This window comes from Neopelma chrysocephalum, unplaced genomic scaffold, assembly GCF_003984885.1.
Source record: "Neopelma chrysocephalum unplaced genomic scaffold, ASM398488v2 Primary Assembly neopelma1_24, whole genome shotgun sequence".
NCBI classification, from domain to species: Eukaryota; Metazoa; Chordata; class Aves; order Passeriformes; family Pipridae; genus Neopelma; species Neopelma chrysocephalum.
In genome coordinates this window covers 29,939,924-29,967,590 of record NW_020897693.1, presented here as the reverse complement: position 1 = coordinate 29,967,590, position 27,667 = coordinate 29,939,924, and the positions used below count along the sequence as shown (strand labels likewise).

The following is a 27,667-nucleotide window of genomic DNA, read 5'->3' as shown; positions in this document are numbered from 1 at the left end:
AAGAGACAGCTGACTATTGGATGACTCCCCAGGGCCAAGAAGCTTTATCAAATAGGAATGGTACCATTCTGGATTCCAGCCTTCAGCCAATAGATCCTGACTTGCCTTCTGCAGACTGATAACCTCCAAATCTCTATTTGTGGAATTTTCTCAGACAGTCCCAAAATTAGTGATGTGAGTCTATCTCAGTACAGGATCTGAAGGCAATGCAAGCGAACATCCTCCTCTCTCAAAAGCAACAAATACATTCTATCCCTGCTTGAAGACACTCAAATACCTACAGCATATTAATCCAATATAAAAATAATACACACCAAAAATAAAACTTCCACAGCCAAGTATGGAGGCTGAAAAGAACACAAAAGCTACTTACACAAAATCCAGAGTAGGAGAAAGAAAACTGTAATACAGATCAAAAGTAGAGGTTTTGTTCTAAGTGCTTAACAAAACAAGGAAGACAACTACTGTCTTCACAGCCACAAACAAAGTACGCAGATGGCACAGCATTTGTCCAGCTTACATGTATGGCCAGAATTAAAATTCTCCAGCTGCACAGCAGCATCCCAGGACAAACTAACCTATACCCAACCCGCTAAAGGAAAAAGCAGTGCCTCCTGAGTAATCACTTTTGAGAAGCTCCTACATTTTGAACACATAGAAGCTTAACTAAACATGTTTCAAAGACAGGTCATGAGAGGAGAGTAGAAGTGCTAAATCTTTTGGGTGCTTGTATGATCTGATGACTACGAGGGGGAAAAAAAAAAAGACTATTTAACAAATAATGTTCCCACACTATTATAGCTCTCTCACTCCACAAGCTGATGAAAATTCTTCAGGAGAAACAGACTTTTATTTGGAAAGTTTACCACAAAATGAACAGATATTAGACAACAACACTTTTAAGTAAATAGAACTTTCTTTAGAACTGGATTTATAATTTTGTTGTTTGAAAATATTCTTAGAAAGTTAAACACACTCAAATCAAGTTATTGCTAGATTTTATAAACTCTTAAAAGAGTCACTTGGTCTTCAGTACTGGAGAATGTCCATTTTATATAGGTATACATAGTAGCAATATGTAGCCACTTTTAAAGAACAGCAATTCAGACAGTGACTCACCCATGACATTATGTTGGTTTGTTTTGGGGTACATTTGCAACATAAAAAAGCAAACAATATATATATTAAACTGCCTATGCCACTATTACTCCTTGCCCTTCTTCCTCCTTCCCCATTTTTAACTGGGTGAGGTGGAAAAAGCAAAAGCAAGAGGGAAGAAAATACAGCTCTTACCTTTTAAGCAAGGAATCCATAGAAGGTAAAGATTAAAGGCAGATTTATGCTAACATCTCTGACTCCAAAAAGATCAGTGCCTGAGGTTTCAACTACTTTTTTAATTGCAATAATGCAGTATGGGAACCTCTAAAAACCGCTATTAGGCTTACCACCAGTAATAATTCTTCTGGAAACAATACTCTTACAGATGGCGGCAAAACTGAATTTTACCATAAGAAAGAAAACCCTTCAGTTTTACTCTTGCTAAAACTGCTACTGTCATCTTACAGCCAAAATTGTACTACAGAACTAAGCAAACATTGAAAAAAGGTGTTGTTTTACTTTATGCTAAACAATGTCATAAAACGGTCCTATGGATGTTTAAGCTCAGTCACACTGTCATTTGCTCCAAATATAGCAATACAGCATTTACGAAACTTCAGAGCAAGCAGGATCTACACACAACTGAAAACTGGTGCTCACAATCTTTAAAAACAAAGAAAATTAAAAAAACAAAAAAAACAACCCCAAAAAACCAAACAAAACCCAACCACAGGTCACTCCCAAACCTCAAAACAAATCCCCACTCCTAATTGTAGTCTTCTGTTGGACCAGCAAAATCATCCTACTTGCCTCATGGTCACATAGTTAATAGGCTGAAAGCAGGGACAAACACACAACCAGGAAGCCAGGAAGAAAGGAGAGAGAGAAAACCAAAAAGTCATTTGCCATTAGAAAAAGATATAAGTTTTTTAAATTACAGGAAACACATTAAACTTCAAACATTTGCCAAAAAGTAATTAAGTATTTGTATAAATAAAGTCAAAAGACATATTAAGCACACAACTTAAAAGGCACATTCAACTTCTCAAATGTGCCTAGCCCACAATTATTTATTTCTAGGACAAAATTCTAGAAGTACTTTAAAACAGAAAATGAGAGGCTTTACTCATTATGCAAAGTGGGAAAGTCTTTCCTCCAACAGTCCTCCTATCTTACCTGTATCTTCAATGAATTGCACACATTTTTCAACAAACAGAGGTATCGGTTTCTCAGGTGTAACCAAATCCTGTAGGGGCATCCCAAAGTAATTACTTTCCCAGTTTCTACGGATTGGAGGATTGAATGTCTTAGTTTTCTTTTTTGGCTACAACAAAACAGAGTTATTTAAGTAATATTCAAGTAACATTTTAACTAACTCATATTGCAATCATTCAGTAAATACAAACAGATCACACAAACTGAATGAATGAAAATTAAATGTACTTTCAAAACACCATACATTAGATACAAAGCACTCAAATAACTTCTAAAAGGTTTGGTCTTTTTTGTATCACATTAGGAACAGGATAACCCAATGTATCAGTAACTGCAATACCACAGGAACAGAAATAAAGACACCACTTGTTCAGAGTGCTGTGGACAAGTCTTTACGTACTAACTTTCAGCACTGCTCACAAATGAATCTATATGAATCACATCTGATTCATGACCTCTATAAAAATTGTTAGGATAAAACTCTGAAGTTCTGCATATAGTTAAAGATACAAAATAATCTTTATACTACAACTGTACAAGAAACATGATGATGCAGAATGTATAACAATCAATCTCAAAGTTAAAGTTGCAGGCACTCCTATTAAGCATGATTGCTTTGTTACAAGCACAGGACTTTAGCCAAAAGGAGGTTTGCATACAATCAAATCTAAGAAGACATGTTTCATATGGAGTTTTATTGCTTGCTTTTATTTTTATTTTTTTTCCCTTGAGAAGGACTTTAATCAGTGGAATTGATGAATCACCTTTGGATGATTACAAGAATTGTATTGTATTAGATACCATGTTTCATCTCTGAATGTTGATGAAACCACATTACATCACCTAAAATATTTATTTAGGCAGCATCCAGCTCAGATTACCAACAGCTGAAAGCCCCAAGCTGAAGCTAAACTGTATAAAACTAAGTGAAAACATCTTTGTCAAATGTTGAATTAAAGACCATTTTAGAGATAAGTCCATTAAGGCAGCAAAGAAAGGAAAAACAATTTAAATGCTTTTTTCCTAGGTGTTCAGTGCATATCCCCCCATCTTAGAATAAATGAAGCAACACTCAAGACTCTGCATTTTAGATCAACAGGATAGAAAAAGACACTGTGACTCTTGGAAAGCAATCTGGTTAGTGGAATAATAAACTAGGATTCTACAGAAGTTATATGAAAATTATAAATATTATTATCTGTGTGGAATACCTGGACATAGTATGACATATTAAATATATCTGCAAAATTGGAGTAAAGAATGCTTTTTTCTAATAGTTGTCCTGCGTTTAGAAGAATGGTTGCAAGGGACGGAGATATCAAGTATGACATTAATCAAGTATGACATTATACACTCAGGAAGGGCGAAAGTTTTCTTAGGTGAACCGTCTCCCTGAAATCAGTTTAATCTCCAAACTGGAAAATGAGAATTTGTCTAAAGAATTTAAAAAAGCATAAAAAAAAAAAAGGGTAAAGAGAAAAAGAAAAAAAAAAATAACCCTGAAGTCCTTTGCAAACTTGTCTAAAACTAGAGTAGGAGAAGAGATGATAATTGCAAGACAATTCCATAAACATTAAATGATTATTTCACTAGGCAGAGTTACAGCAATAAGTTTATCACTATTTCCCATTATGTATCATTATGCATTGTCTCTCTCCAGTCCAATATTTATTAAAATATCTCTCACAATTTCTCTTTTTTTGGGCCGTGAGTGCATAAACCCTCCACTGACAGAACAAATCAAATCTTCCTGCAAATAACACTATCTACACAATCTTCACAAAAAACACTTCTGTAAACTAAAAACAAGAGTTTAAGGTGTTAAAAAAACCAACATGCTATTTCCTGATTTGAGACTTCCATGCTTTCCTTAACTTGTGGGTCTAGACTTCTTAAGCAGAGAACTTGTCCTGAACAAAATGGTGTGTTACTGTGAGAAAGACCTGATCTTTGCCAAAAGATCAACTAATTTCAGGGAAAAAAAATATGGGTCTTATTTCCAAAAAAGTATGTTTTAGTGACAGCTTTTTTTTAAATCCTTGTTCCCCACTCTGAGAAAATAGCAGTTTTTCTGATCCAGACATAGAAGTGAACTTTTATATTTGCTAGTCACAATAACGACTATCAGAAATTTTCTGTGTAAGATTAACTTTTAAAATATCTCTAATGAAACAATTAACAAAACCAGTTAAACATTAAACTATTCCTTTAGTTAAAGGGCACCTGAACAGTTTTAATATTCCTAGATTTTGGCAGAGAGATTATGATTTTGCCCCAGGTATTTTTAGTTTAATAGTTACGCCCAATACACCCACTCCCCAACAATACAGTAGTCATCTAGTACTGCACGTAGCAAATATTGGTTTTCTTCATTATTCTTGTTCTACATCATAATGAAAAAGATCTAATAGGCACCAAGTTAGAGAAGACAAGAACTAACACAAAAGTTTTGTTACTTAAACCCAGCAAAAAAGATTGTTTCACATACCACTGTTTTCCTGTTAGTAATTAAAAGATCAGCCCAATACTATAAAGTTGAATCCTTAGTTTTCATATAAATCTGTGGAGTTTTTTATAATTGATTGTTGCACTTATATTGAGCTTTCAGCATGGGTTTCACCACTTGCTTCTTGCCAAAGACAACTTCTCTTCATACCCTAAACGAGTTAAAGCCAAACCTCTAACAGATCCTTATATATTTTGGCAGGAAAGCATTTTAACTCTGAGAATCCCAAACTTGCCTTGCGCTGCTGATACTAAAAGCATTTACTTGCAATATTGCTTTAATTGCAGTAGTTCAATCACCAAACATGCTGCAAAAGATTAGCTCAAGCCCTCTTAATATAAGACAAGGTAAACAAAAAACCACACATTCTAGCATGGAAAAGTATCCAATTCTTGGTTTCAAAATAAGAAATATTACAAAGAGCATGAAACCATGAAAAAAATATAGACGTAAAGAATATTCAAGCTTAACCCTCTTGACTGTAGGTACCAGGGAACCAGATAAGCAGCACTCATCATCTGGAAAGAAACTAGGCTGAGACTTCAGCCAGCTACGAGTCTTGGGAGTACAATACACTTAAATACAACCTCTTAAAATTAACTTATACAACTAAAAACTGCCCAAACCTATCTATCAAACCCTTTTATGGATGGGCTGCTTACTCTAGCAAGCCCTCTCTGTTCAAGACAGGCTCCTCTTCCTTTTTTTCCTCTTACCTTCAACCCACCAGAATGATCATCAATAATTTATTTATCAAAGGGGAAATCCAGCCACTTCTCTACCTCCCGCAAACTTCACTACTACTTTCAATACAAAGGAAACTTTCTGCCTGCTTCATTTGCAGTCAGCCCTGGGTTTGTGAAGGGCAAAGTCAATATTTTCGAGACTAGTAAAACACTTGATAAAACCACACACCATGAACAGCATTTACAGGCTTAATAAAATATTTGTAATCTCTAATTCATAGCCAGCTCTTCAGAAACTATATGACATAGAATAATGCAGATGATGGTCCCTAATATGCTCTTTCTTCCCTTTACACATTCTGCCATTTTTAGAATTCCAGCTTGTTACAGTAAGTTTTAAACTACAGAGGCTCAAGAAGATATATGGTTCTAAATATGCATATTAAGAGAGTTAAATTTGAACAGATGAAACCTGAAAGCACAGATTCTGGTATTTCCTGTACTCCTCAGGAGAAAAAAAAATTTCACTGCACATTCCAGTCTGAAGTAAACAGTACTTCGCTAAATCAACCACTGAATTTACACAAGAACATTTGAATAAAAATGTAAGTTGCTCACATGCTTACCATAGTCTTATTAAAATGGAGAGCAACACACATGGGCTCTACAGCTCCTGACACTATTTCAGTAATAGTTTCAACAAAAAAATTAATATACTTTTGAAATTATAATGGCACCAAACAAGTTTAAGCATAAAAAAATAGACGAAAACTGTATTACTTACATCATGTTCTAAAACAAGTCAGAATAAAATATGTGAGAATTCATCCAGATGCTAGTGGATATTTCTTGCTGAAATACTGAAAAAAGTTTTCAGACTCATTTAAAGTAATGGAATTCCTGCTACAGAGTATTACTAAATTAAGACAAGGTCAAAAATAACTATTATTTCATGTGGTAATAATACTAATAGATAAATCAATAAAAATTGATAAATAACTTTTAAAATATTTATGTTTACACATAAGAAGAATGCAATGAGAACAATGAAAAGCCAAGGAGTACTATGGTTCAGGTCTTATATTAATTCATAAACTGCATTACACTTGCAGTTTTAAGGTTATTGCACACACATGAAGATGTTCCTCCTGTCTGAGATATTAGAAGGCTTCCTTCAGCAAGATCCTTATGCTCTAGGAATGTTCATGCCCTTTCACAGCCTCAAAGTTTCTGCAATTTCTGTTGTTCTGTATCCCCAAACTCATCAAGTTAAACCGAAGACAAAAATAATTTATGATATAGCTTGCAAGGTTGCTGCTTTTCATGTGTACCAACACCAATAATGTTTATACTACAGCTTAGTATTACAGTCTTAAAGATTCTAATTGTAATAAGCATCTACTTGTAGTTCCCACTTGCAATTTTTGAAAGAGACCTGGACACGAATGAGCATTAATCTCAGCTGGAAAGGTCTAACTTGGCAAAGAAGAACAACTGAGGCAAAGCTGCATATCAACATTGTACACGGTGCTTAGTTCCTCTAAGTTTATGAACACCGCTAATGAGTTAAATCAAACACAGAAAGCATGCCAAATGCATACTGGAAAATGCATTAAATCTGAGAGCTATTTTGTTTAATAACAGCAAAAACAAGGTGCTTTTTTCCGAAGAGAAACTTGACAGAAAAAGTTCTGTAGGGGAAGAAAAAAGGTCATCATAGCTTAACAAATACTAGCACACAGCATGCACTTGAAAGCTTACAAACTCAGTGTGCTCACACAACTCCACATGAGCTTGGCTAAAAAGTCCTGTGACTGAAGCAAGTCTGCTTTCTTTTTTGTCCTTCTTTCCACTTCTCTTTATATACATCCCTACCAGAAAAAGTTCAACAGTCCACTTGTTAATAGCACACGTAAGGCCACACAATTTTTTCAGAAAATTTAGACATGTGGTATTAAGGATAAAGGTGGATGTATCACAAGTCAGACTATACTGGACTGATTCAACCTTCTCCACTGAAAATATGTATTGTTTTCAAGAGGCAAAGATAGAACAACCATCAGTTGGTTTCACCAGTCTGGACTCAAGTAAGGCACTTGGTGATGGCATACAGGAAACTACTGTGACAACTGGAGTAGCAGAAGAAACATGATATTCAACAACAAAATGACCATCACAGACTAACGCAAAATCATGTGCTGGAATGCACAACTAACAAAAGTTATGTGCTGTAAGGTGCGTGTAGCACGTACTACAATGTACAGGTACTACGTGTATGTACTATAAATCACCTGTACTATATGGTAGGAAGTCATTAATTGGAAATTATCAAGGACAAGAACAGGTCAAAGGTTCCTAAAGTCACAGTAACTGCAGCTAAGAAGAGGCTGAGTGCAATCACACAACTGTGTCAGGCAGTAATTTCTAGTAGGCATCAACAAACAGTAGTATAATATGATGCACTGCTATGACATTCTTTGTGATAATATACACAGTTTCAGTCATCCTCATTCAAAAACATAAGTTCAGAAGAAAATTTCATTTTTTTTTTAAATCTTCTAAAACTCAGATCAAGTAGCCATTTTCTCTTCACCTGTTTGAAGGTGACAGATAACAAACATTTCAGGAGAAAGGTTACCACAGGAAAGGTGAAAACTAGGAATTGCAAGAAGATTCTTCACCAACACAGAGGAAATAGAAGCTCTGGATAAGTTTTACAGAGTAGTGAGAATGAGGGAATAAAAGTTTTCAGAGAAAGTATTTCTGTGTTAGTTGAAAACAGAGCTCATGGACAGTTCTCTTCCACTTCTGACTACCAGTATACTGAAACAAGATCTAAGATCACTAGCACACTGTTATGGACAAAAACAATGGGCAAATAATTCAGACTAAAGCACACTTCCTTAACTGGTCTCAGTTTTAAATTGTTTGATTTCCTTCGGTAATAAGAATCAGTAGATGACCTTGAAAGTAAGGTTACCTGCTCACCACAGACTTGTCATTGCTATACCTTCCACAGTAAAACATTTTAATTTATGCTTCCAAACAGCAAAAAGTAGCAGAATTCTGAATATTTTCTTCTGCCTTTAATAACATGTGTTCACAATAGATTTCTAAAATTTGTTACATGTGTTAGCCAAACTACAGCTGCCATTCTCCTACTGTTAGGCAAATCTCACTTCCTCCTTTCTACCCACCCTCTTTGCATTCTTCAATTTTTTTACCTGAAGCCTACAATCACACTACACCCATCTCCTACCTCCCTGTATCTGTCTTAGTGCCCATTGTGAGCTGGGAGAGTGGGGTCCTGAAAGCATCAGGACAGAATGAGAATCCATTAGCAAGGTAATGTCTTTCCTGCAATACCTAACAAGAAACCCACAGAGAAACACCACATCTCAAACCAACAAAGATACAAGGAGTATCAAGCATGTTACATCATATTTAGGCTTTAAAAAGCAACACCACAGTACAAAGCTGATTTTTACAAATCATTACAAAAGACAATCAGGACCTCAGATTTCAAAGTACAAGTTTTTCCAAATAAATTCATTTTGTTTGTAAGATTTCTGTATTTCAGAATCGCTATAATTATAGCAAGAATGTATCCCATGTATCTTATGTTCCTTTTTTATAGAGAGGAACAATTTTCCTCAACAAGGAAAATATAATCTGAGTAATTTTTGAGTTTTTGTAACAAAAGACTGCTAGTTGCTCATCTAAAACACAGGAAAACATAGTGAATAAGTTCCAAAACTAATAAAACTGCATCTCTTCTGAAAAAAAATTAACAGTTAGAAAACCCAAAGAAGTATATCACAAACTAGAATGGCCCATCACTTGAACTGGAACTACACTCACTTCAACTTAATGCAAGCTAACACACAGAGAAGTTACTACTTATCAAAAGCACTGAGCACTCAACATTCTTAGATATTTTGAAAGCTTGCAAGCATTTTCACTAACAAGTTAAATTTGTTTTCTCAATCATTACAATAATTTCTACTACTATTAGAAGTTTTCTGTGACTAATTTGAGAGTAGCAGTCCTGCTATTTGTGAGTTTAAAAAAAAAAAACAAAACACCACCACACCACCAATAGACACCACCACCAAACCACAAACCAAAGCAAAACCAACCAACCAAAACAACCAAGAGCTACATTAAAAAGAACTTAAAACAACTCTACTCTTCAAGAGTTGTAACCACTACAAAAATTTAGAACAGCCTGAAACTTTCAATTCAGGCTTCCTCTCAACAGGCCAAAACCAAAAGTGGAGGCATTGCTGAAGGCATTAGGGGGTTTCCTGACACAGTACCAGGAAGAAAAGACCCTACTATACTAGGTCTACTCAGCTTAAAACATAAATATCCAACTCAGAGTAACTTTCTGTCAACTCAACACAGCTGGGACAGTAGAAGGATTAGGAAACTACATTTCCATTTCCATGCAGCAAGATTAATTCAATCAAAAGGAGTCCAGGAGTTGGACTCGATGATCCTTGTGGGTTCCTTCCAACTCAGGATATTCAATGATTCTATGAAAAGTATATAAATTATTTTTTTAAAAAACATCTAAGTTTCCCCAAAAGAGTAATTTCGAAGTATTTTTAATCATATGATTTTATACCCACAAGACATCATTATCCAATGCTTATGAGTAAGCCTTAAGAAAATTTAGTGCCCTTTAAATCAGTCATGTGTAATTCAAATCACAGCTGCATACCAGGAAGTGAAATACAAAATTTAATCTATTAGTAAAATTTAACTATGCTCTACTTTAACAAAACATATTTCTAACTGCTATACAAGTACTGTCAGATTTAAGCTAAAAGGGACATTTTTAAAATGCTACAAAAGATAATATCAAAATCGACTTACTTTCAGACAAGAAAAAAAATATCTAACTGATCAGAAACACCCTTGATTTCATGTCAAACAAACATTACACCCAACACAATGATTGAGAAAGGAAAACAAATTAAAATCTAAACTATAAGTGTCCATCTAGAACCTAGACCACAACACTACCTTGATATAACAATTTTTAAGGCAGTAAGCCAAAAAGTAACTATCAGGCATAAAGATTAAAATTAAACATTTTTTAAGTAGAATGCAACATTATCATCTTCCCTTTATTTCCCTATTGCGTTCCTTGTATTTTACTCGAATAGAGAATCCTACAGGTAGCACAACTTTCAACTTGATTACCTGTTTGCCCACACTAGGAAAATGCAGCAGTCAGTAAAACCACTATGCAAAGTTTCCTTTTCATGCTCTTGTTTTAGAGTTCCAGGTTGAACTGAGAATTAAAAAGAAACCACTCCTTTCATTCACCAGCCCTAAAACTCATTCCAACAGCAAGAACTGCAAGAACTGAAAGAACCAGTTCTACTCAAAAACCGTGCCCTCTTGTCCTACTGCTGGTTGCCTGGGAGAAGAGACCAATCCCCACCTGGCTACAAGCTCTTTTCAGATAGTTGTAGAGAGTGATGAAGTCTCCTCTGAGCCTCCTCTTCTTCAGGCTAAATAGCCCCAACTCCCCCAGGCTTTCCTCATAGGACCTGTGCTCGAGTCCCTTCACCAGCCTTGTTTCTCTTCTCTGAACCTGCTTCAGCATCTCAATATCCTTCCTGAACTGAGAGGCCCACAGCTGCACACACTACTCCAGGTCCTTACCTGGTCCTGTTGACTACACTGTTCCTGATACAGGCCAGGATGCCATTGGCCTTCTTGGCCACCTGGGCACACTGCTGGCTCATGTTCAGCTTCTTGTCAATCCAAACTCCCAGATCCCTCTCTGCCTGGCTGCTCTCCAGCCACTCTGTCCCCAGCCTGTAGCGCTGCAGGGGGTTGTTGTGGCCAAAGTGCAGGACCTGGCACTTGGCATTGTTGAACCTCATTCCACTGGAATCAGACCATCTCTCCAGCTTGTCCAGGTCCCTCTGAAAAACCCTCCTGCCTTCCAGCAGATCAACATGCCCCCCCCCCAACTTCATGGCTTCTGCAAATTTGCTAATGGTACATACAGAGGTGAAAATAACCGAAACTTATTGAACACCTGCTTAAGTAGACAAATCATCTCATTCCCTAAGGTTTGCTAGTTCTGAGTAACTTAATAGAAACTTGAGACAAAAATTAAACAATATTACATTTTAAAGCACCAGTTTCAAAATAGAGTACAACTCTTGCATATTTTGACTCTTCCCTTTTTACAATGCACCAGAAGTTGTAAACAAAATTTAAATCAACTGACTTACCTTCTTATCTTCTTTTACTTTGTGGGGTTTCTTTTTCATTTTTTTATCATCCAACTCTTGATCTGATGTAATAGCAGGGTTATCTATGCCACCCTTCCATGTTTCAACAGGTGAAAGAAGTGGGTCTTCCTCGCTTCCACGATGTCTTCCTTTTCTTTTAGTTTTAGAGGTGGTAAAAGCCTCATCATCACTTGCATCTGAATGTGTTCTTCTATAGTAAGACTTGGCTTTGCTGAAGAGAGTCTTAGACTTGTATTTGTATTTTGAAGGTCTTCTTTCCCCATGACCTTTGGATACTCTATCAGCAAACCCATTTTCTTCCTCACCTTGGGTATTTATAACAATTGGGTTTCGAACTTTAATAATACGATTCTGACTATCATCTGGAACCGCATAGATATCATCTGCAAAGCCTTTATGTTTGTAAATAGTGTCAATAGGTTCAGCATAGTTGTCAGATTGGTCTATATCTTCTGGCGGTGCCGCAGGCACTCGAGAAGGTTGTTTCCTGGGGTTTTTCCCAATACCTGCCTCAATTGTTTTCAGGAGGTTAGGATCGAGTTTTTTCACATTTGTTCTTGGAACAAGTGGTTTCGGTTTTATCGGAGGAGGCACTTTATGGTTACGTTCATGGTCATGACAATTGATTGGTGTACTGTGAATAGGATATTCATTTCCTTCCAAATCCAGTCGGTACTTTGAACGATCACTAGGCGCTGGGAGTAGCCTTACATCATCACCAATTGGACTGTAAGGTGGTGGCCCTTCAGCATCATCCTCCGAATCTGGGTAATTATAATCAAGGGAACCTCCTCTTGGAGATCTTGGAAAAACATCTTCACTTGTATGCGTTGATTCCCTTGTGCTGTCTGACATGTAAGAACTTTCAATCATGTTCTTCTTCTCTAATACATCACTGAAGAACAACGTGAAAACCTCAGTTTGACGATGATATTGAGATAATGAATATAAAGCTGTAAATTTAGCAGTAATTTCTGTTGCTATGTGTTCTCCTTCAGTCATGAGTTCCTTGATTGCTTCATTCTCAAAGAAGTCTGCCTGGCTATCAGTAACGGCCACCAACTGGACAGGAATCGTATCCTGAACTTCAGAAAGAAATGCCCGAAGCATTCCCATAGATGCCTTCCGCTTCGCAGAATAGACCAGTATATATCCATGAACAAGTTCATCTTTCCTTACACCAATTGAAGAATGATATGATAATATAGTTATCTGTATTCGACGCCTCTTTTCACCTATTATTTTATCAAGCATCAAAGAATTGTTCTGGCCAGCCTGAGCAGCACTGCAGGAGTGCGAGTCAAGGAAAGGTGAAAGAATAAGATCCACACTGAATGGATCACCACACATGGCACACATGACAATCCTTAAGTCAGCTTCTGACAGATCTTTAATGGTGGGAACTGGACTTACAACATCAAAATTGTGTTTAACTGCTTCCAGTACTCCCCTCAGAGCTTGTTTTATTTGGGTCTCATTAAATTTGCGTGGATACGTACCAGCAGGCACATCTACAAAAGGACACTGTAACTTGTTCGCCAATTGCTGTCCCTGATGTCTCAGAATAGGCAGATTCTTGCTAACACTGTCCCTCTGGTTAGCCAATATTAACGTAAATGAAAGATTAGCCATATACTTGTCTCTCCTTATCTGAGATGCTTCGGCCCTTATTTTTGCAATGCACTCCCCAATAAAATTCAGTGATTCAATAGAGTTAAACACGCAGAAACAACCATGTGGTTTGAAGGCTGAGGTCCACAACTGAGTCAGCAGGTATGGAGATTTGGCATCAACTGGCCTAAGATCCAGTTCATATATTTTTCCATCTAATGCATATTCATCATCAGTGGATTGTGTCCGAATTTCATTTGCCAATTCTTGTGCAAGGCCATCTTTGCCCAAAATGAAAAGATTGACTTTATCAATGTTGGCACTATCATGGTATAAATTTGAGCGGCCATGGTCTAGTTGCAGAAGACTGTTGGCAAGCAACTCCTCGACTTTTATGTCCATGCAATTTTGGCCACTGAGACAAGTTTCTTTAGTTGGGTGATAAACAAATCCTATGTGTTTGAGCAGAAGAGATTCTCTATCAGGTGCAAGTTTCTGTAAAGCTTTGTATCTAGGTTCTTCACTCAGAACTGCATGAATTTCACTCATTTTATCTGTACTTGGTGTTGCATTAAGATCCAGGTCATAAAACAGCTCTGAATGTTCAAAAAGCATTTCCTGAAACTCCTCTTTGGCTTTTTCAACAATCTCCCTCTGATGCCTACCATACACTTCCTTACTATCTGCATCAGTGATGTACTTGAATGCTTCATCCTCCACCACAAAACATATAACTTCTTCCCACGGCTGTCCGGGTGAAATGAACTGGATTTTCTCAAGAGTTTTTTTGAATTTCTCCTTCATTTCAACTCTCCTTTTTTCTGATATAAGATGCTGCACATGGTTTTGATAAACTTTTTCTGCCTCTAGGGTAGTGAGAAGGTCAAATGGAATCCTTCTGTCATTCACTTTATCTATATGGTCAGTTTCATCCCAGGGCGTTTTTTCAAGCACTACGAAACAGGACTGGAAGTCAGGCCTTTTCTCCATTACCTTCAAGGCTTCTGACCAGCTCAAGAGTTCAATTTCATCAAGATTTGATAGAAGAGTATTAAGAGCTCTTGGCAATGCATTAATGTATTCCTCTTTTCTTTTTCTAATATGTTCCTGTTTAAGTTGCTCTATGTGTTTTGAAAATGTATTTTTGGCCTTTTTAGTTCCTTCCAAATTTATGTACTCTTCATAATCAGGGTGGTTTTTCAGTTTGTTACTAACAGTTTTCCAAGTTGCATGATAGTCTCTCACAGTTTGGACAAGTTTTTCAAACTTATCTGTTGCTGTAACAACTAGCTGTCTTTGAGTTTTATAGGCATCCAGATAGGGGATTATTTTAGGCTTACCACGAGTTTTATCCATCATTTGTACCAGTGCAGTAAAACATGTTTCAACATTGACATTAAATCTTGCCGATGTTTCCACTACCACGAGGTTCTTCTTATTTGAAGCAAAGGCCTGAACCTCTCGCAGATAATGATCCACACATTCATCACACTTTGTTGCTGCTATTATTATGGGTTTTTTAGATTTTGAGAGTTGGATATAGAGGTTATTCACAAATTTAAGTTGATCATCAAACTTCCTATTGCATCCTTGGCTTACATCAATGCACAATAAAAATCCATCTATGCTTAATTTCCCTTCAGGCATTTGTTTTTGCTCAAAGTCTTGCTCCAAGCCTAGTTGATCTGTGCAAATGTACATTAGTTTTTCTGCGGACTGCAGTTTGGAGGCAGCTGCACGTTTTATGTATGGTTGTAAATTTGTACTCCGATGAGGCAAGAAAGTCTGATCATCAATGAACTCAGTCTGTTCAATTACATGAATTCTGCACTCAATTCCATCCTCACCACTTTGTGTTACGTCACCCCAGTACAAAAAATGATCATTGTTAACAACTCTTCCTCCAAAGTCAATTGTGCTAAGCACAGAGGTATGCTCAGGATAATATTCATCTGCTTTCGAACGAACGAATCTATTGCACAAACATGACTTTCCAACTCCACAATTACCTTTATCCTTTTCAGTTCCAGACAGTCCAACAACACTAACAGCATAAGATGGAGGGCGTGGCTCTTTGTTTTTTGCCATCATAACTTTCCTCTCATCCTTTTGCAATTATCAAGGTAACTGTATGTGGTTTTCATTCTGGAAAAGTTCCTACAAATTTAAATTGTATATCCAGGGTTCCAGAAAGAGCTTTCAGTTGTTCCTGCTTCAGCTTGAGAGAACCTCAGATACTCAGGATGAGGGTGATCATCTTCCTAAAAAATACAAAGAGAAAAAAAAAACTTCAAGATTGCAAGTATTTCTTTGGTATATTCATGAGAGATAAGAGATTTTAAGAAGCACTTTTGCTTGCTCGCCCTGATTTTCTATGTATATGAAACTACTACAACTACTTTAAATGAGATCTTATATTTGTAATTCATTCATGTTAAAGGTATTTATACTACAAATTTAAAAATAAACAGGTTTTAAGCACAGTTTAGTAACAGTTCATCACCTATTTGATAGGTAATCAGCATAGTTCTAAAATAAGAAAACCCACACCCAAACCCCCAAATTACTGTTTTCCTTCCTAGCTTATGAATAGTAGGCACTAAAAAGCATTTTCAACTACAATAAATACAACATAACAATTCTAAACCCAACCAAATATTCACATACTTCTGTTTACACTCATGCTTTCACCAGATATCATGGTTATTTGCATGAATAACACTACTTTTATGTGCATTTGTAGGCCTGGGCTTAGGTTGCAGTAATGAAAACTTCAAAATAAGAAGCTGTAAAAACAGACAGTTGTCCACATAGCTCAACTGCTATGTATTTGCAGAAGTAAACCACTTTATTTGCATACTAATAATAAACTGCTTTTAAGAAGTTTCTAACCTGAATTCTACAGAAAAACACAAATATCATCAAATACTAAAAATAAGACTTAAGTATGAGATTTTAAGACTACAGTGTAGTGGCATTCCTTCTGTCTCTACAAAAAAACCCCAAAATCTTTTATTAACTGGAAACAAAAACTACTACATCTACATTCAGACTTCCACAGATTTATTACAAGATTCCAGTGGCTTCATTGAAGCTGTCGTCAAGTGTAACAATTACCATTAACTCTCAGTTATTAATTAGAAAATTCTGCTTGCATGCATACTGCAAATGGAAAAATATTTACTGTTTTAGAAACAATTACATTATGAGGAAAGATAAAAAAATTGAATGGCTGAATCACTGGGCCCACCAGTTTGTGTCAGTGGCATGAAATCTAGTTGGGGACCAGTAACTAGCGAGGTACTAGGGTTAGTACTGGGTCCAATATTGTTCAAAATCTTCATTAATGACTTGGACGATGGAGGAGAATGTACCCTCAGCAAGTTCATTGATGACAAAATTGGAGGAGTGGCTGATACAGTCCCTGCACCCAGGGAGGAATAACCCCAGGTACCAATATATGCTGAGAGCCACCTGACTGGAAAGCAGCTGCACAGAACAGGACCTGGGGATTTCAGCAGACACGAACACAAGCCAGCAATGTGCACTTGTGGCAAACAAGGCTAACAGTACCCTGGACAGCATTAGCCAAAGTACTGCCAGCAGATCAGGGTAGGTGAACCTTCTCATCTTCACAACACTGTAGCCGCTGATGCAGTGTTCAGTTCTACGCTACAAGAGAGATACAGAGCTATTGCAGAAAGTGACCCTTTGCTGCACTAACCTGATTAAAGCACTACAGCATCTCTCACTTAAGGAAAGGCTAGGAGAGCTGGAACTCTTTAGCCTGGCAAGGAGAAGACTCAGGGGAGATCTCATCAATGTGTACAAATATTTGGAGGAAAGGTGCAAAGAAGGCAGAGCCAGACTCTTTTCAGTGGTGCCCAATGACAGGACAGGAAACAATGGGCACAGACTAAAATACATAAGGTGCCATATGAACATCACGAAACACTTTTTTCATTATAAGGGTGACTGAGCACTGGTCTGATTTGCCCAGAAAGGTTGTAAAGGATCCTGCATTAGAGATAATCAAAAGTCATGTAAATGTAGGCCTGGGCAACCTGCCCTAGGTGACCCTGCTTGAGCAGGAGGGCTGGACATCCAGAGGTCTCTTCCAACCTACACTGTTCTATATTCTGTGAAAATATTTCGGTAAGAATATTCTTCCCATTTTCTCGGTAAAAAGACAGCTATCACACAGCACTATAAATGAAAGGTACATTCTCTTGTACTTAATATACCTACTTTAACATTTGTAGAGTAGCAACACAATGTACGTAAACAAATCTTTAAATAGTCCTTTTAAGAAGAAGAGTATAACAAGCATCAATACGGAAATTTTAGTCTCAATATCTCAGGTTTGTTATACACTTTGTCATTCTTAGCAACAATTTGTTAAGAGGGGTATTGTATCTTCCTTTAGTTTAAAATGTGTAGAATCCGTTATCCAAACAGCTCTCAAAATCTGCTTTAATACCTGTAAAACTAATTCACAAGTGCTAAAACACATCTGAGTTTGGAGACACGCAGCAGTAGAAGTATTTATATCACTAAAAATTGTAAGAGAAGACAAAAATATTGAAACCTTCAGTATCTTGTGTATAGAAACAACCCCCAGCCAACAGAGCTTTCCAACTTAATAACACCTAGAAATGGAAAACCAATGTTCTGACCAGAAACATAGTATATATGTAACTACATTTGTATTGAAATTAATAAACCAAACTATAAAACAAAAACCACACACATAAAAACAGCTTTCAGTTATAAAAATCAGTCACGGAAAGTACCTTTTTTAGAAAAAACAGGTGTCCATTTCATTATAAAATACAAAGGAAAAATCCAATTTTTATACTTGAGACCTTTTAGATTGCAAGAACTGAAACTTTTATGCCGTATTTTAGAGTTATTTTTTGTTTAAATCAGATTATTTAAAAACATTCAGAAAAGAGAATGTTCCACTGTTTCCACTGTGTTTACTATACTCAAACTACAGAATTTAGAACTAACAGAAAATGGCTCTGGGAATAAAAATACTTAGCAAAAGTAACATCCTTTACAAGCCACTATTTATATTACTACAAATAAACCCACTGTTTTCTTTCTAAAGCAAAGCTTATAATAGCAGTATCATTCACACTGTTAGAACGAGAAGTTTATTCAGCACTTTCACCATAAAATGTTTTCTGTTTGCCACAGCACAATACAGATGTGATGTGGACTAAACACAAAAATCTTCATCCATAGGATTATTATATTTCATCAGGAAGACACTGTCAATTTGCAATTAGTTTATGAAAACAATCAATATTTTCATATACTCTACATCCTCACGTAGCAAAAGTTGTTCCTCCTCCGTCTATAAAATGTCTTGTTAAATCAATATATTTTTAAGTGAGTAAGTACAAAGAGTAAGGTGAAATGGGACACTGACAAAGGGAAAACAACACATCAGTCTCTCAGAAGATTTTCCTCATAGTGGGAGCTGAATCACTGAAAATATTTAAAACCAATGTGGTTTTCTTTCTTTTTAATAAAGTTTCTACTTTGCACTGATTGTACAAAGTAAAGTCACAAAATGAAATCTACGTTAATTAAGTAATAAAACTGATAAAAATCTGACATTATAATGGCTTCGCATTTAATATGTAATCATCATTAAATTGCTCCCCAAATGGAAGATTTTCCATTTCACTATACCACTAATGCAAAGGTGCTTTATGGTTTCGTACAGTTTTAAAGTATACACACTGGAAATTCATGGTAAGTTAGTTCCATTATCTTACTTCAATCTGCCTAATTCAATTATAACAAATTGTAAACACTACGATTCATTACTTCACCTCCCCCTCTCCATTTTTGTTACAGATTCAAAGGAGGGGTTGTTTGATTTCCCCAAGTAATTTTAATTTTAGACTTGAAAAAAATATCTCTCATGAAAATTCTGAAGAACTCAGAAGATACAAAGTGTATGACATCACTGCAGGAAGAATCTCTGACCATCTACAGATGAACTGTAGGACCTTGTCTCTACAGACTTCTATATTTCCAAATGCAGTTATAAAGAAAATAAGGTGTAGCATCTTGTACTTATTCACCCACCTCCCCCCTTAAACACAACGCCTAAAGCCCAAACTTACCCTTAGGAAAAAAAGGTGCAAAGCAAGATGGTTATTATCCTGCTGTGATCTTCCTGCAGTGATGTCACACATTTAAACAGTGCCCTTCAGTAAGTCCTTCCCTGAGGGATCTGAAAACAAAAAGTAAGAATCATTAAAAGTTTCAATTTTATGAAAGCAGAAGCGGCAATCAGAGAGGGTACAACATTTCACCTATGCATGAGGATCATTTTCCTCATTTTAAAGCCATAAACAAAACTCAAGAGCTCAAGCTGGTCTTCCTCTAGGTTTAGAGGGCTTAAATCTTGCAAGCACAGCTAATAATACTTGAGACAGAGAGGGGACAGTTCTTAAGCAACTGGGATTTAAAGTTCAACTTGGTATTTTAACAATACCTAAGTTGCAGAAGCCTCTTCTGAAAAAAATTAATATAGTTTCTCAGATAACAGACAAAATGTGAGATATAAAAATCACTAATCACTTGTAGAATAATTTGGAATTCTAAACTATCTAGAACATAGTTTTCTAAGATGAAGTTGGCACAGTCAGTAAGTACAAAATATACGAAACTAATCTAAGTCTGATTACATGTACATATATTTTACTATTAGAAAAAAGTACTATCTACCTCAGAACTCTTTTACCTGTACTTCAGCATTTCTACATTAAAAGGCCTCATAAACTGTGACAAATTAGAAATTGAAAGTATAATCATATTTGAAGATTTTGAATTCTCACCTCGGGTACAAATTATTAGTATAACTTGGTTAACTGTTGATTTTACTGCGGGGATGCTACTGTGAAGTAACCAAATATGGAACTCTCTTCCATTGTTCTTCCCTTTGCACATACAAAAAGCCCAGACTTTGCCAGGCCAGTGATGCACACATTATGATGCAGATAAGGACAGGAACTTGGGGCTCTTGCAGTGGATCATTACGTAAGCCATTTTTAGCTAAGGAAAGGTATCATTTTTAAGCAAGATGCAGCACCATGCTATCTATGTGCTAAGCATTACATCAAAATGGTACAGGAGAGTTTTTTCTTGTTTTGCCATTTACAATTATATTATTAGAAATTCCACCTTGCTGTGGAATAATATAACTAGCTGAAAAAGTCTAAGCTTTAGTAAATTCTCTTTTGGACAAAAAAGGTTTGGCAATACTAATAAACAATATACCTATACCACCATAACGCTGCAACTAATAGCAAAATAGTAACTCATCTTGTGGTATCAAACAACACTAAAATCAACAGGCACAGGTCATCACTCCCGCATTAAGCCTAGCCAAGCTCCAGTGCTAAATTCTATCACTTGAAAGAGAAGACAGGAGGTAAGTGGTGCTCCCTGTCCTTATCTCCTAGCTGTGACACTCCTTTATGTCCACAGCTAGAGGAGCAGAGCAGACAGCTGCTCACAAGGAAACAGACTATGGGATTCTGAAGAACCCAGTATCTGGAAGAGCAGATAGAGGGAGAGAAAAGGATCTCTGCCTGCAAGAATGCATCTGAGGCTTGGGGGACACTGCCACTAGAGAACAGTCAAAGACAGGCCTCCACAAGATCAGTCAGAAGTATTAAGAGGCCAGAGAAAGTCCTATTTTTCAAATAGTGTTTCCCGAAGTCTTCTGAGCTGAATTCTAAACATTAGAATAGAATGCCATATTAATAGCAAGTAATAAATACTGGAACAGTTAATCACCTATCATTATTTAGTAATTGTGGCTGCGCAGGAACTTGTAGATGGGCCCATAGTCAAGAAAATCACCTACAGATAAACACTGAATATTTCTCAACACCTTCCAAATTTGCTTTTTGAATCTAAAAATATTTTAGACCTAATATGGCTGAAGCTAATATGGTGTCTGAAAGAGTCTACAGAATTGCTTATGACCATCAACTATTTAAGCAACTACCCAACAGGGAAAATAGAGTGTTTTCTCCGAGTCCTTTACTCACTCTGTAGTGTTGTCTAGACACAAAAGTTCATGGATCAGTATTTTCCAGGGTTAGTTTTAATTACCACAGTCTTGCCATAGAGTTTGTAAATTACCTGGCCAAGTAAAGAAAGCACGCATGAATAAAAGGGCCATCACAGCCTAGTCTGCTTTGCAAGGTATACAAATACACCAACAGAAAGTTACTGCGACCTCTGCAGTAGTTCACAAAGTAAATTCAAACACAACAGGTATCACTGAAATGGTTTGGAGGTTGAGTCTGAAAGCACTGTGCATTCATAATATCAAGGACCGTGACTCCAAGTTTTTATACAAAGTCATTCCTCACTTCTTACTTTTTGAGAACCAAAACTTGGCATTGGAAAATATTTAGTACAGTACCCAAATTCCCTATCAGCCCATCAGTAATTACAGCTCTATCCAAAACATAACAGAATAACAATTAAACTGTTTTCCCTTCAACAACCAGTTAAAAAAAAAAAGTTGATATACCTTAATGTAATGTTGTCATTTCTCATTCAGTATTTACCAAGAGTTATCTTTTTCACTCAAACAAGCATAAGAAATCTTCCCTTCAAATGAAAATCCTTTGTAGAAATGAAACCAGATAGAGAGTATACCAATGTCACCTTATCAACAATTTCAAATCATCTAAGTCTGCTGAGGTCCTAACCACTTAATGTGTCCCTTGCTCTTTAGTCACATGCCAATATTCTTGCCTTCACAAGTGCTGGTAACCTTAATTAAGTAACAGTAGTTGAAATCTTATTTATAAATAAAGGTAAATGCAACACTCTCTGGTAAAATTAGCTAAGTATCAGCCAACATGCGGAAAAAAATTATCCAGATTGTTTATCAGAAAGTAAGCTCAATAAAGCAACAAGATAGTAAAGGACAATATCTTGAAATGCCTTCAGTAGTGATACTGTGACTGAAAAGGAATACAATTTAAGTGGTATTACGTAGATTAATCATCCTAGGTAAATGAAGGATGAGAATGGATTACTCCAACCACTGTTGATTTCAGATGTGGTTAGTATGATAACAACTACTATCCCTAAGGGAGTTCTGTAGCCTAGATAATTCTTTGCATACAAAAGCAAAGTAATCAATTTATTAAAAAAAAAAAAGAGGAAAAAAAACCCCAATTGTCCAACTTCATATTATAAAGCAAAACAGGGAAACTGTGCTTAAAAAAAGAAGTTCAAAGCTCCTAGTTCCTACTAAGTTCACTAAATGTCTTCTATCAATAACAATACACTGGAGACCACCAGTGTATTACCTAAAATTAAATCAGGGCCTAAACATTATTTCTAAATTCAAAACAAAATATCATTCTTTAGCTGGAATCTCACAAGCCAGAGGCATCTATTATCATTGTTGCTCTCCACAAAAAAAAAAAAAAAAAAAAAACACAACAAAAAACCTCAAATAAACAACAACAAAAAACCCCAAACAAACAAAAAAACACCCCACACAAACAAAAAACTACCAATCTTCATAAATGAGATCAGGGTACAATAAACAGGTAAACTGAAAAGGTTCAAATTACCAGCACTGCAGTATTCTGAACTCAGGCCTCTCAAGTTACTTATCTTCGGATTTCTAAATATCTGAAAGCACTCAATATAGGTTCAAAGCCTGTATTTTAACAGGACAGGAAACAGTGCAAGTTTACAGGAAAAATAAACTCTTAATTCCTTTTGCAAAGGATAAGCTCCTACCATAGATATGCATAGTGCTCAGAGAAGTTTCTCAGGGCAAGACTACCTGATCAGGTGTATTTACACAGTTACTCAGGAAGAACACAAAAGACTAATGGAGCAATTTTACAAAGCCAATTCATCAAAGAACTTATAAAAATAGAAGAAAGAAAAAGAAGTAATGAGAAAGGAGGGATCCAGGTAAGGACAGAAAAGGGGCTAAAATGCATTTTCTGGGGGGGGAAAAAAATCAAAATTTACATCAGGGTAACAGCAACTTCAACTAATTTCACTGATCCATATATCTGGATCATTTCGCATTATTTGCTTCATGAGTAACTGCAGTATAGAAGCCAGGTCACAACATCATGGAGTTCTGAGACTTAATTCAAACAGCAGTTTGTTGTTTGACCTTGTACAAACCGTATGTCATTTCTACCTGTGTAAAATGACAACACTGGTTATCCACTTTTTAAAATTATGAAATGAGCAAGGGAATAAATAAATAAATAAATAAATGCCAAAATACAGCAATATACACATTTCCAAAAAATTGTGCATGTGGGTATTGGTTTTGCTTTTTAAAGCGAACATTCTTCTGTCATGTTTGTATGTCAACTGATGCAGAGTTGTAAAACTGCGTGGGAATTCTAACTCAAAAAAACAACTCTTATTTACCACAAAATGTAGTGTGCAGAACCAGCCACGGATTAATTATTTTGGTTTCCAATAGGTGTTAAGTGACTAGAAAAACACAGTTAGCATGCATATTCAAAGTAACTTCATGATGATTATTTCAGATTTTCCTAGGAGGAATTTTCAACTTGCTTTTCTTTAAATATTTCACTGAAACTGTAAATATAAGGAAGTGATATGAGGGTTCAAATAATAATCTGTAAAATGTAATAGTCTTCCAGCTCACTTACGTTAACCACTAGGCTAAAAATTCTCAGAGTAAAAAAGAAAAAACAACAAATAAACGAAGCGATTACAAGTTGTGTGTGCCCATTAGGAAAGAAATAACACAGATACGGGTGGGGGGAATGCTGGCATTCCTAGGACACAACTCCCAGTGTAACTGGGACCTTCTGAAACGAAACTGTCAGTTAGAGCCCCGCGCTGTGCGGAGCCCTGGAAGGGGAGGAAGCGCGGGGCTGCCCCGGGAGCGCCGCGCAGACAAAGCCCCCTAGCGGCGCGAGCCCGCGGCAGGCCCCTCTGGACAGCATTCCTTCCTTATCACCGAGCAGGAATGCACCACGGGCTTCACTCACACAGCTACGTCATGGCCAGAAATGTGCCTGTTTTCAGCCTGCTCACCGACGTCACCATGCCAGCAGAACTTAGCGATGGATATTTGGCTTCACAAACTTCCATTCTCTCAGCGAAGGTCAGAGGGTGTCACCCCCCAAGAATGCCTGATGCATGGAATCCTAGGAACACACCATGCAGTACTCTACTAAACGCAGGGGAGTATTCTGAAGTTTTATACAAAATATTCCTGAAGGATGCCAGTACATGGGATTTATCTTGTGTCAGGAAAGTACTTTTGGAAGCCTTAAGATATCATCAACATCCTTTTAATGTCTTTATTAAACAGAATGGAATTATTTTTGCACCATCTACTCAAATAACAAGTCCCAACAGGGAAACTTACACAGAACAATCTATTATTATGATCAGTGCTTTTCTTTTCTACAAAGTCTGCACATGGAAAAAACACCTATGGCTTTAGGAAAGCATATTTTAATCTTTAGCTTGAAAAACATGTGCAGCATTTGATTCTGTTAGTGCTAAATATAGCATTTTAAAAGAATTAAGTCTGAGCCTAAAGTATTTAATTGGATTGTGTTACACATGCAACACCTTAGCTAAAGTAAAGTCCAATACCAGGGAGTGGTAGGCATCTGGCTGCAATTATTTACCATTTTACAACAATGGCAGTTGCTTTAGATAGGGATACTTTAAAAAAAAAAAAGAGAGAAAAAAAAAGCCTGCTACTTCAGTTCTGTATGTTAAGAGCTTAAAAGCAACTTATAACTAAAATAAGCTAGTGATAATGTAACACATGCTTAAACAATTTTGATACTTTAATACTATAGACTTTTTTAAAAAACTACCATATTTGCATTATACTTCCTAAGCTCTGGCAACACTGAGTTTTAGTGGAGTACTATAGAATTTTAAGAATTTTAATACTTCTTAAAAATAATTTTCAAAGCAACACAAAAATGAAAATAAACCCTCATAAAAATGTACCTGGATGAATATTTGTAATATCCTTGTTTTATATATGTACTATAAATAAGTATGGGTTTTATCAGAAGGCAGTTAACTCTGGTCACGGACATCACTGCTGAAAATGACTGTCATGCCAAAGAACCTTCAGAAGGTAAGACAGCACAGCTGAAAAAAAAAAAGGCACCTATTAACTCCTCATTCATTTATAGAATAAGTATACAGGCATCAGTGCTGCAACTGGCTTCAATGCACAGGTTTAAAATGGACGTCCAATTGACCAGCAAATGCTGTTCTCTCTTTACTGCTTTTACTCTGCAGTGTAGAGTTTTCAAATTTCTGTCAAGAATCTTTATTAAGAAAAAAAATCCTCCAGTTATCTGCATGACAGTAAAGAATACACAGATACCCCCACAGGCCTATTTTGGTCTAGATTAAAAACGTTTCCCTCCTACTTATTAAGGAAATATTCCACGCTGATATGAAAAGCAATACAGGAGAGGGCAAAAGAGGGGGGTACATAGGGGTGGGGTGTATTATGGGGAGAAGGTGACAAGTATGTCTTCCTTTTATAACTATATAGTCCTGCTTCTATTTCTAATATAAACAGTGTTTAATATTCCTTATGTCCTATATTTACAACACCACAGCATTATATCTGTATGTCTCTGGTGATTCCCTTGGGTGGAGAGAGTCTAAAGGTTATGCTGGTTTAAGGGATTCAAAATGCTTGCAAGCTGCACCACTGCAACTGACTACCCTATTCCAAAGCCTTAAAATCCACCTGGTGGAAAAACAGAAATGCACACATCATTAGGAGAGTGAAGTTTTGTGAAATTTAACATCGAGCAATATTTGAAGGTGAAAGGAAGGAGGAGACGAATGGACAAGTGTTCAAATTTAGTAGAGGAGGGAAAGAACAGAAAAGGTGTGAATGAGCAGGGCATAATGAGGAGGAAAAGAAGTACAGAGAAAGGAGAAAAGGGGGGGGCAAGGTAGTGAGAATGGAAGAAAGGAGGAAGCTGAACGAGTAGGGAGAAGAAGGGAATGAGGAAGGAAGGAGAGAGGAGCAGGGAAGCTCCCCTTCCTGCCTTCCTCCCTCCCTGGAGAGCCGTGACCAGCTGGCAGCCTCGTACAGCAGGCTCAGACCCTCCCATTTCTCGGGCCTTCATCACCTGTCTGGGACCAGGCGCTCCGCTCCCTGCCCCTCCTGCCTCCCCTGCGGGCCGGCGGTGCCGGGGGGGCTGTGCGGGGGCGCGGGGCCGGTGCCCGCTCCGCACGCGGCCCCAGCCCCGCGCTGGGCAGGCAGCGCCCGCCGCGGCTCGGGGGCTGCGGCCGCTCCTCCCCCCCTCCCCTCCGCCTTCCGGCCCGGCCGCCCCGCTCCGGGCCGGGCCGGGCCGGCTCCCACGGGACCGCATTCCTGCCCTCACCTCGCGCCGTCGGGATCCGGCTCCTCGGCGGCGGCGGGAGCGGCAGCATTCCCGGGACGCTCTCTCCACGCCGGCGCCCCCGGCGGCTTCTCCTCCCCGCGGGGCTCTCTCCGCTCTCCGGCCCGCAGCTCCCGAGCGCTCCCGGCCGCCGCAGCCCCGTCCCGTCTCTCCGCTGCCTCTCCGGCGCTCTCGGCTCAGTAATGGCGGCCGCCGAGCCTCCCCGGCTCTCGCTTCTCTGACGGAGTCTCTCTCTCCCCCTAACTTTACCTCAGCAGCTTCCCTCCCCTCCCCCCTCCCTCCCGCCGCCGCGGCTCAGCGCGCGCCCGCCCGGCCAGCTGCGCGTGCGCGGGGAAGCGCCTCTTCCTGCTGCCGCTGGATTCCCTGGGAAGCCTGGGAGAGCGCGCGCGGCCAGCCGCCAGCTGCGCGCGCACGCGCGCCGCCCCGCCCCCGCTTTCCTGTCCGGCCCGGCCGGGCGCGCGCAGCGAGGGTACTTCGCTCGTGCCCAGGTGGCCGCGCGGGTAGCGCAAGGAGCCGGGAGCTGGAAGGCCGGGGTTCGAGTCCCGGCTGGGACAGCGGCGTAGGCCGGGATGCCGCCGTGCCCCAGCGCGAGCGGCGCGCAGGCGGCCACGGGCTCGATCACGAGCCATCGGCCCGCCGAAGGGACGGAGACCCCCGGGGCGCGGCCTCAGTTTACACCCAGCAGCGATGCCTCTAAAGGAGGAAAATGGCGGTGGACTCGGATGGAATTAAAAAATGCAAAAATGTTGCCTCGGTCAGGCTTGTCTTCCCTCCTCTCTTGCCAGCGCTCGTAACTAGTCCCAA

The 27,667-nt window shown here is 38.1% G+C and overlaps 1 protein-coding gene across 3 annotated transcripts in view; it reads right to left on the bottom strand.

Moving 5' to 3' along the window:
* The window catches only part of ARHGAP5 (Rho GTPase activating protein 5), a 46,469-nt gene extending 19,164 nt beyond the window's left edge, over window positions 1-27,305 (bottom strand). The window contains exons 1-4 of one of the 3 annotated variants that reach the window (XM_027670306.1): window positions 26,846-27,251; window positions 19,541-19,650; window positions 11,766-15,658; window positions 2,275-2,422 (exon numbers count right to left, since the gene is read on the bottom strand). In XM_027670306.1, coding sequence (XP_027526107.1) covers window positions 2,275-2,422; window positions 11,766-15,488 — 3,871 coding nt within the window. In that variant the 5' untranslated portion in view covers window positions 15,489-15,658; window positions 19,541-19,650; window positions 26,846-27,251. Of the gene's footprint in view, window positions 1-2,274; window positions 2,423-11,765; window positions 15,659-19,540; window positions 19,651-26,845 lie in introns of all 3 variants that reach the window. The other 2 variants (XM_027670322.1, XM_027670314.1) reach the window with 2 other exon arrangements.
* Between the last annotated feature and the right edge of the window lie 362 nt (window positions 27,306-27,667).